The sequence below is a fragment of the Triticum urartu genome, chromosome 4 (genome assembly GCF_003073215.2).
Source record: "Triticum urartu cultivar G1812 chromosome 4, Tu2.1, whole genome shotgun sequence".
Lineage (NCBI taxonomy): Eukaryota > Viridiplantae > Streptophyta > Magnoliopsida > Poales > Poaceae > Triticum > Triticum urartu.
In genome coordinates this window covers 6239500-6250432 of record NC_053025.1, presented here as the reverse complement: position 1 = coordinate 6250432, position 10933 = coordinate 6239500, and the positions used below count along the sequence as shown (strand labels likewise).

The 10933-nt window shown below is 40.9% G+C and overlaps 1 protein-coding gene across 1 annotated transcript; it reads right to left on the bottom strand.

Annotated features, from left to right (window-relative positions):
* Positions 1 to 6732: 6732 nt before the first annotated feature.
* On the bottom strand, positions 6733 to 9783 carry LOC125550173 (GDSL esterase/lipase EXL3-like). The gene is made up of 3 exons (XM_048713105.1): positions 9396 to 9783; positions 7805 to 7935; positions 6733 to 7649 (listed from the first exon to the last, which is right to left on the bottom strand). Exons 1-3 carry the CDS (start codon positions 9697 to 9699, stop codon positions 6972 to 6974), a joined length of 1113 nt encoding a protein of 370 aa, XP_048569062.1. The 5' UTR covers positions 9700 to 9783; the 3' UTR covers positions 6733 to 6971.
* Between the last annotated feature and the right edge of the window lie 1150 nt (positions 9784 to 10933).

The following is a 10933-nucleotide window of genomic DNA, read 5'->3' as shown; positions in this document are numbered from 1 at the left end:
TTTGTTAGTATGCTTGAAGTATTATTATTTTCTATGTCAATATAAACTTTTGTCTTGAATATTTCTAATCTGAATATTCATACCACAATTAATAAGATTTGCATTGAAATTATGCCAAGTAGCACTCCGCATCAAAAATTCTCTTTTTATCATTTACCTACTCGAGGATGAGCAGGAAAATAAGCTTGGGGATGCCTGATACGTCTCCAACGTATCTATAATTTTTCATTGCTCCATGCTATATTATCTACTGTTTTGGACTATATTGGGCTTTATTTTCCACTTTTATATTATTTTTGGGAATAACCTATTAACCGGAGGCCCAGCCCAGAATTGTTGTTTTTTTTTGCCTATTTCAGTGTTTCGGATAAACGGAATATCAAACGGAGTCCAAACGGAATAAAATCTTCGGGGGCGTGATTTTCTCACCGAACGTGATCCAGGAGACTTGGACCCTACTGCAAGGGATCAAAGAGGAGATCACGAGGGTGGGGGGCGCCCCCCCTAGGGCGCGCCCCCCTGCCTCGTGGGCCCCTCGGTGCTCCACCGACGTACTCCTTCCTCCTATATATACACACGTACCCCCAAACGATCAGAACAGGAGCCAAAAACCTAATTCCACCGCCTCAACTTTCTGTATCCACGAGATCCCATCTTGGGGCCTGTTCCGGAGCTCCGCCGGAAGAGGGCCGCCATCACGGAGGGCTTCTACATCATCATAGCCCCTCCAATGAAGTGTGAGTAGTTTACCTCAGACCTTCGGGTCCATAGTTGGTAGCTAGATGGCTTCTTCTCTCTCTTTGAATCTCAATACAAAGTTCTCCCCCTCTCTTGTGGAGATCTATTCGATGTAATCTTCTTTTTGCGGTGTGTTTGTTGAGACCGATGAATTGTGGGTTTATGATCCAGTCTATCTATGAATAATATTTGAATCTTCTCTGAATTCTTTTATGCATGATGGTTATCTTTGCAAGTCTCTTCGAATTATCCATTTGGTTTGGCCAACTAGATTGGTAGTTCTTGCCATGGGAGAAGTGCTTAGCTTTGGGTTCGATCTTGCGGTGTCCTTACCCAGTGACAGAAGGGGCAGCAAGGCACGTATTGTAGCGTTGCCATCGAGGATAACAAGATGGGGTTTATTTCATATTGCATGAATTTATCTCTCTACATCATGTCATCTTGCTTAAGGCGTTACTCTGTTTTTAACTTAATACTCTAGATGCATGCTGGATAGCGGTCGATGAGTGGAGTAATAGTAGTAGATGCAGAATCGTTTCGATCTACTTGTCACGGACGTGATGCCTATATACATGATCATGCCTAGGTATTCTCATAATTATGCACAATTCTATCAATTGCTCAACAGTAATTTGTTCACCCACCGTAGAATACTTATGCTCTTGAGAGAAGCCACTAGTGAAACCTATGGCCCCCGGGTCTATTCTCATCATATCAATCTCCATCACTTTTATATTGTTTTGCTATTTACTTTGCCTTTACTTTTTACTTTGCATCTTTATATCAAAAATACCAAAAATATTCTATCTATCAGATCTCACTCTCGTAAGTGACCGTGAAGGGCTTGACAACCCCTAATCGCGTTGGTTGCGAGTAGCTATCGCTTTGTGCAGGTACGAGGGACTTGAGCGTGGGCTCCTACTGGATTGATACCTTGGTTCTCAAAACTGGGGGAAATACTTACGCTGCTCTGCTGCATCATCCCTTCCTCTTCGGGGAAAACCAATGCAAGCTCAAGACGTAGCACGTAGTAGACATCAACCTCTTTTATGGCATCGTTGCTGGCGAGGTTAGTGCTTGAAGGTATATCTTTAGATCTTGCAATCGAATCTTTTAGTTTCTTGTTTTATCACTAGTTTAGTCTATAAAAGAAAACTACAAAAAATGGAATTGAGGTTGCCGCGTATTATTCATCTTTTGAATGTCTTTCGTGAAAATGGTGGAAAGGAAAATTGTGCTCAAGTGTTAGAAGAAGAAGTTCATAAAATGTTTGGCATAAAATCTTTGCATGATGATCACGATTGCAATGTTGTTAGTATGAATTCTTTGAATATCCATGATGCTAATGATATGCAAAGCCATAAGCTTGGGGATGCTATGTTCGATGAAGATGATATTTTTTCCCCAAGTTTTGATGAGCAATTTTATTATGATGATAGCATACCTCCTATTTATGATGATTATGTTGATGAAAGTGGATTTGAAGAGGTCGTGACTTTATTTAATGATGAATCCACTATTTTTGAAGAGTTTCCAATTGATTATGAGAACAAAGTTGCTATCTATGGTGATTATTGTGATGACATGTATGCTATAAAGAATAATGCTAACCATGAAGCTTGTCATCATGATTTTAATTCTTATGCCTCACATGATAGTTATTATGTTGAATTTGCTCCTACTATTATGAATAAGAAGAATTTTGCTTGTGTGGAGAGTGGTAAATTTTCTATGCTTGTGGATCATGAAAAGAATGCTTTGTGTGATGGTTATATTGTTGAATTCATTCATGATACTATTAAAAATTATTATGAGAGAGGAACATATGCTTCTACATATTGCAATAATATCAAGTTTCCTCTCCATGTGTTGAAAATCTTGAAGTTATGCTTGTTTTACCTTCTGACAATTCCCCTCTTCATGTAAATATTGCAAATTAAGAGAGAAAGAATATTAGAATTTCTTTATAAAGTGAAATAATAACCCAAAACATAATAAATAACAGTAGGAAAACATGAGTTGGCAATGAGCCTTTTCTCCATGTAGTCTACAAGGGGCATAAGATCAATGGTCTTTGGTCTAGTAGTCCCAAGGGGGAGGCCAAGATAGGTGAAGGGCATTGTTCCAATTTTGCAACCAAGGATGTCAGCCAGATCAGAGGCCAAAGAACTATCCACATTAATTGGATTCATTGAAGATTTGTGAAAATTGATTTTCAAGCCAGTAGATTGTGAGAATACCAACAGAGTTTCCTTCAGGGCCACCAGCTGCTGACTCTATGCCAAAATAAACAGTATTGTATCATCTACATATTAAACAACCAGAAAATCTGGATCATATGATGGGATAGGTAAAGTGAGGGAACTCAGTTGGACCATGTCATTGAGATAGGATAGCCTTTTACAGATTGCCGTCTGCCACAAAAATAATAGAAGGCAAAGAACACGGTCTTTGTCGTCAGTCACAATGTTTTCTTTGCCGTCATCCGGACTAATCTACATACAGCAAAGATAGTTTTTTAAAATGACGTCAGTCAAAGCCACGCCGGGGTCCGGTGAGGGACGGCCGCGGCAGAGTCCGGCCAGGGGCGGCCGCGGCGGGGTCCGGTGAGGGACGGCCGCGGCAGAGTCCGGCCAGGGGCGGCCGCGGCAGATTCCAACAAGGGGCAGAGATGGAGTATACCGGCGAGGGGCGGCCACACACAAACAAGGAGGCGCCCTTCTCTGGCGGCGGCGGTTGAAGGAACCTGCTTGGTCACCTGGCCGGCGTGTGGTGCCCCCAGAGCTGGTACCCGCCGGTACGTGCGGTCGTGCGCTGTTCCTGCGCTTCTGTGAAGGACAAAAAGAGATCGATGGGTGGGTTATTTTTTTATTAGAAAGAGATCAAGGAGTTGGATGTATACATGATGTACCTTCGGATAGCTGTTCAAAAGACGCAACATTTTCTTGTCGAACTTTTTTTAAATGGGGACGTTTTTAAAAAAATTAATACGATAAAACTTATTTTTTTCGAATGATATACACCAAAATTTTAGACCGTTTAACAAAATAGATCATATAATATACCATCAAAAAGAGTTTGAATAGCATAAACTTTTTCATGTAGAGAGTTTATTTTTAAATTCTTCGTCGTTTTGCGAGCAATTTTTAAGAATGCCAAAAATGACGTTGATTTTTTTAACTTGTAAGTCCTAATTTTTCATAAACTACGAATTTCTGTGTTATTTCCGTTTGAACATCATTTTTTATTTTGAGTACATAATTTTTTATTTTCAAATAAACATTGAATTGATCTATATTTAAAATTTGAACTTCATGGTTATATTCTTTAATTTGAACTTTATTAGTTTTATCGTTTAGTAACGGAAAAAATACTAGTTTTTAAAGAAACATTATTTTAATTTAAACTTCTATGGATTTTTTTAAAGGGGAAAACCATTTTCTATAAACTTTTTTGAACTGTTTCGTTGTTTTAATTTGAACTTCTCGGTTTACTCTTTCGTAACAAGAAAAATCTGAGCTTTTTAATAAACTTTGAATTTCTTTGTTTGTTTATAAAATTTGAACTCCTCCGTTTTTTGAATTTGAACTTCTCTACCCGCAAAAAAGAAATTTTGAACTTCTCTATTTTTTATAAGCTTTGATTTTCTCTATTTTTTTAACAAGAAAAATTCAATTTTTAAATAAACATTGAACAAAGTTTTTGAAAATTGAACTTCAAACTTTTATTTTTCCTACAAATGTGAAGAATTTGAGTTTCCATATACATTGACCTTTCTTTTGTCGGAATAGAGCATATGATATACTGTTCAAAATCTTATGAATAGAAGCAACTTTTTGTGTAGACATTTCTTACAAATTCGACGTTGTTTATGAGCTGTTTAAAAAATGCCTAAAATGATGTTGATTTTTTAACATGTAAGTCCTAGGTTTTTATAAACTTCGAACTTCTCGGTTATTTTAATTTGAAACTTCTTAGTTTTATTTTGATTTTGATTTTTATTTTTAAATAAACATCGAATTACTCCTTTTTAATTTGAACTTCTTGCATTTATTCCTTAATAACAAGGAAAATCTGAGTTTTTATAAACATTGAATTGCTCTATATTTTCAATTTGGACTTCTTGGTTTTATTTTTTAGTAAAGGGGAAATCGTAGTTTTATAATAAACATTGAACCGCTCGGTTATTGAAATTTGAACTTCTAATTTTTTATGAAATGGGGAAAATCCATTTTTTATAAACTTTTATAAAGTTCTCTATTATTTTAGTTTGACCTTCTTGGTTTTTTAGAAATGTAAAAAATATGTTTTCTTACAAATGTCGAACCGCTTATAATTCATGGTTTTTTTTACAAACATTGAACTTTTTTGTTGTTATTTTCAAAAAGAAAAAGAAAATTCAAGTGATTTTTTTTGTACAAAACATATGTGTCTTTTTTTTGTTTTCTCATTTTCTTTGAACTATCCAATTTATTAAATTTGAACTTTCATAGTTAACATTTTCTCGGTGAGGCTTGTTTTCTTCATGATAAATAAACATCGAATTGCTCTAATTATTTTACTCTGACATTATTGTTTATTTCTAAAGATGGGGAAAATCCGTTTTCTTATAAACATCGAACTTCTCCAAAAAAAATCAAACACATGTTATTTATTTTCATGCAAGGCCACCTTTTTAAAATAGAGAATTAAAATAGTAAATTTGAATTCAATTTTTCTAAACATCAATCTGCTCATCTTGTACATTTTGAAGTTATGTGTTTTTCTTTTTATCTCAACTCATGTTTTTTGCAATTTGAACTTGGCGAACTTCTTTTTTACTTTCACTCAAGCTCGGTTTTCTTTTTATCTCGACTCATGTTTTCTTTTTTGTTATGAATGGGGAAAATAAATACTAACCTTTTTTGCACACACATCTAACCGTTAGGTGTTTCCCTTCACGAACTAACGATGGAATAAATATTTCTTTTTTTTTATTTTGCACCAAGATGGATGGCATGTTTATGTTTATTTTGGCTGTAACAAAAACACAAAAAAATACCAGACTACAAAACCATCTTCTGTTTGACCAAACTATCAACGACAAAGGTGTGAACTTTTCTTTTGTTCCAATTTGAACCTCGGGTGTCACGGCCGAGCACGCACGCCAGTGTTGTCCTCGGGTGTCACGGTGAAGCTGGAGTACAAACGACGACGTACCTCTTCATCAACGTGCGGGAGAGGTGGCCACGGTGCGGTTCGCAGGCGGCGCGCGGGTTGTGGGGGCGCTCGACGGACGGCGGTTGGCTGAGGCGCGCGAGCGGCTGCGCATGTCCAGGTTGAACTTCAAGGTTTGGCGTGGTGCCTGCAGTGGCGGAGCACAATGGCTCGGGGGCGTCGACGCGCATGGTCCACGCGGTGGCGCTCAGGAGGAGTACCCAACTGCGTAGGAACACGGATCGGCTAGAGGCGTTGGGGACTGGGGCCGACGAGGAAGCAGTAGAAAGAGACTGGGGCGACGGGGGAAGTTGAGGGGTGCGAGGGCTGCTGGACGTGCTCAAGCATGATGGAGCTCGCGGGAGCAGCACTGTCTCCCAGGTGTCTGGATCTGGCGGGTCGCGGTTGTGGCTGCGAAGGTGGTCGTGCTGATGCGCGGCGGCAGCTGCGAAGGTGGTCGTGGTCAGGGGTGGCGGCGGCGTCTCCGGTTGGGGCTGGAGCAGGGCGGTGGGGGCGGGGCGGCCATGGACATCTGATCGGAAGACTTTGTTGCGATTTGTAATAATATGGTTGCATGCATCGACTGATGCAGAGGCCGGAGATAATCCTTCTTTTCAAAGAAAAAAATATGATCGGGGCACCGTAGGTGGTTTTTTCTTTTTTTTTTTGGCTTCTGGTTCGTGAAGTTCAGGAACATCTGACCCCACCTATATAGGGCGGGGTGTTATCATAATACTATTCTAATACTGTTATTACTCTCTATCATCTGGATCACCTGCACAAACACATCGAATCAAATCGAATCAAAAAGCAAACACCATGATCGATCAGCAGGTGTGCTCGATATGTATCACATATTATTCCGGTCCTGTAGTTCATCATTAATCTCCGTGCACCTCCAGTCAGAATAACCTCCATTGTCATATCTAAAATATTTAGTTCCAATGTTGTATCGAACTGCAAAGTTTCAAATTTATATGCCGTGTATGTTCATCGATCCATGGAGCTCAATCAATGTTGAGAAACTCCATTTAGGGTTACAAGAGGTGTCCATAGGTGTCCCAGATGTTGTCGACAATGATCTTGTATGCCCTTTGCGTGGGATGGAAGCTATCAAAGAAGACATGCTTGGATACGTCGTCGCACACCGCCATGAACCTAGAGTCGCAGAGATTCGTCACCTCGATGAGCCCGGTCCCGCAGCACCCGTGGGTCGTCTCAGTGAAGCCCCAACGCTCCCCATCCTCGGCGAGCTCTTGGATGATGTCATAGATCCCTAGGTAGACTATGCGGGTGTTGAGCTCCTCTTTCATCCTTTCGATCAGCTCCTGCACCCTTGAGTTGTAGAGCTGTGCTGCGTAGTTGCGCTTGGGTTCACAATGACGATGCAACCCGCCGCCGACCGTTCGTTGCGACGGCACGCATCCGATGGGCGGGAGGCCCACGAAGCCGATCCTCTTGGCGCCGCGAGCACTCACGCTTCGGAGGAACTTGTCCACACCGACGAGGAGGAGGTCCACGTAGGACGGGATGTCGTACTGGACACTCCGAAACGGTGTGGTGAAGTAGGTGTTAGCTATGTCATCCGAGCCGGCACACACAAAAAAGAAGGCGCCATCGATGATCCTCTCGGCCTCTTCCTTGCCGGCGATGGCCACCAGTTTGTCACGGTACTCATCGAAGTACTCCAGTTGCTGCTCCAGCGTGATCACACTCTGCAATACGCGTAGAAGTTAGCAAGATCATTACAAAAATTTTCTTCTTGGACTAGCTAGCGGTGTACTGTGATTCGGCCTCTACATCGATCATGCATGCATCATATAATATTATCAATAGAGATTGAGTGTGAAAGATCAGCCAGAGTACATACCACGATTTTTGGAGTGAGGGGGTCATATCCAGTGGCGCCGGAGGCGAAGCTGACTCCGGTGAGGAGGTCCTCCGGAGTGTGGTCCACGTTGAGCCATGGAGCAACCAGCTTCTTCACGTGAAGTTTCTGGGCTGAAATCCGGCCCATCAATGAAATGGGAGAAGTTTATTGAACAGGCTGTAAAGCGAAAACTCGGCCGGCATGCCTGCAGCTAACTACTGGATTTTGACCATTTTTTATCTCTTTATTTTTTTCCTTTTCTATCCTATTTTATTTCCCTTGTTTTTATTTGTTTGTTTGTTTTCAATTTTTAGTCCACAAACTTTTTAAAAATTCACAAACATTTTTAAAATTTGAACCTTTTTTTAAAGTTCAAGATTTTTTATAAATTCCGAAATATTTTTTAAAAAATTGAACATTTTTTAAATTCATGTAGTTTTTCAAATTTGTCCAAAACAACGTGGCCGGTTTTTTCCAAGTCAGGAAATGCTGGTTTTTCTAGTCGCCTTTTCCTCAGACGAACATGACTGATTTTTGTTATCGAGCCAGGTGCTGCCGGTTTTTCATGCAAGCGAGCAGGCATGCCGGCACTAGTGGGTCGGCCCATATTTAGCAACCTTTTGTGTTTTGGGGATAATTTGTCGCTAAGCGCATAGAACAGGAGCGGCCTATGCATGAGAAATTAAGAGAAGTGAAGTTAATTAATTGTTGCGCCAGATATCTCCCCAGGTTTCCTTTAAGTAAAAAGATATCCCCTGGGGTGAAATAAAATGATCTTCTAAATGTCAATTTTCTTCAAATATTTACAACTGTACATATATGTGCTCTTTGTGTGCATGTATTTTTTTTCATAGAGGACGACAAGTGTTTGTGTTAAAAAACAATTTTGTTGCTAAAATTTTGCCTTTTAGATAACTTGATTTATTTAGAAAAAACAGGGTACAAAATTTCTGGATTGTTTCTCACAATTTGTTTTTTGGTTTTTTTTTCCGCATGAAGTACTTACACACGCGACAAAGATCTGAAGACGTACATGCTCAATTTTCCTTTTAAAATATCTAACCCATTTTTGGTCAATCAGTTGTTCATCCTGCAGGAGGCATGTAACTCCCGCGAGCCCATATCGCCGCTCTCCTTAGAGATGATACTATGCCCGCTTCCAAATAAACTTGCTTGATATGCTCTACCAGCAAAATACCCATGTGTTGCTACGGATATAACTATACAGCCAATTGTACCAAGTCATAGCTCTCGGTTCAATAGTAAAATCTATGCCACATTTAGAATAATCGATACTTAGAACTGAAACCATCTGTGTGAATTTGTCTCGAATACTTTTTGGCATTAACACATAACTTTTTATGGAGTTTGTACATGTATTGAACTATGTTGAAGTCCAAAACAATAGCCTTTTCTTTCTATGGAACCTTGTCAAAAGGGCAGGGTGGTGGTCCTACAATTTCCTTAAGAATGTAGTGACCCTGTTTATGGGGAAAAAGTAGGCCGAAAATCTTACAATGGGTTTTACTGGAACCTAGACATAGACAAACCACAAGCACAACCACACTGATAAGAATAGACACGGACGTACCGACGAGGTCGGAGGGCACGAGGCCGTTGGAGAAGCGGCCGGTGGCGACGTGGCCGTCGAAGTCCTTGCCGTAGGGCGCGTGGTTGGCCTTGATCTGGGTGTGCAGGTTGTTGTTGTTCCCTGGGTCCACGATGGAGTCGCCGAACACGATCACCGCCGTCGCCCTCGCACTCCGCATCTCCTCCCCTGCCACCTCCACCGTACCGTTGTTCTGCTGCTCCCGGCACACAGCCGGACGCACCGCCGCCACTAACGCCAGTACCGCCACGACGACGGCGAGCTGCTGCAGCCGCAACCTCCTCATCGCCGCTGCTAGTGAGTAATGAGCTATAGTGTGTGGTTGCTGGTTGGCCTCAACCGAATGCAGCTAGCTAGCAGCAATGGAGGCCGGATGTGTACTGTGTACCAATCGCTCTGCCTCTGCCTCTCTATTTATAGTACACACACATGTGTCCTTCCAACGAGTAGTCGAGTGGCCCATAGTGTAGCTTGTGTGAAGTACTGCGGTAGTACTTACTTGCGTGCAGTTGGAGTGTCAATGGCGTCTTGATAGCTCCTTAATGAAGCAGAGCATGCATTCGGTTAGATGATTTTTCTACGATAACCATCGACTTAATTTGATGGTCCTCATCGACTTGATTAACAGATATGAAACTATATATATGCAGAATTTTTCTTGGCCAAATATAGCTAGCGATAGGCTATAGCTACCACATGGCCAGTGTGGTACCCAAATATCCAAACAAAATAAATAAATTAGCTTTCTTGGCCAAATAATAAATATAGCTAGCTAGCTGATGAAGACTGCAGAATGTAATGTGGATTGGCACGCACATGAGTAAGATAAGCTAGTTGATGGGTGTGTACGCTCATTTATTCGCGGTTTTTTTAAGTTATATCTTTCAAACTGCGTGTCGGAATTTAGATCCGTTTTCATCGTTGGAATCCTTTTTGAAATTATATCTTTTTTGTATACATTCGAAAGAAAAAAAATTCAATGCCAACTTCGGTGCTAGATGGTGCAACTCAATTACTACACGATGCAACTTTAGTATTGCAAGGTGTAATTTTTTTTCAAAACCAACTTTTGGAGCTGCATGATCCAATTTTTCTAGGAGTTTGCAATCTAACAACCATGACAACCAACTTTTTGTGATGCGCAACTAGTCTGCTGCCCGGCCAACTACCTAGTAGTCCATGTGCAACTCCTTCCCATCCCTACTTGTGGATGTGTAGTTTCAGTTGGTGTGGGCAACAAATGAAGTTGCACATCTTAGTCTGTTGTTCCAGCCAACTGTCTAGTAGTTGATGTGCAACTCCTTCTCCTTCCTACTTGTGGATGTGTAGTTTCAGTTGGCGGGGGCAACAAACAGAGTTGCACATAGTCTGCTATGCAGTTGGCTAGGGCAACAGATGAAGTTGCACATCTCACTAGCAGGGATAGTTGGATGATGAAAACCGCACATCCATAAGGGGTACTGAAAAGTTTTTTATAGACAGCGCGGTAAAGTTGCAAATCTCACTAATAGGGGTGGTTC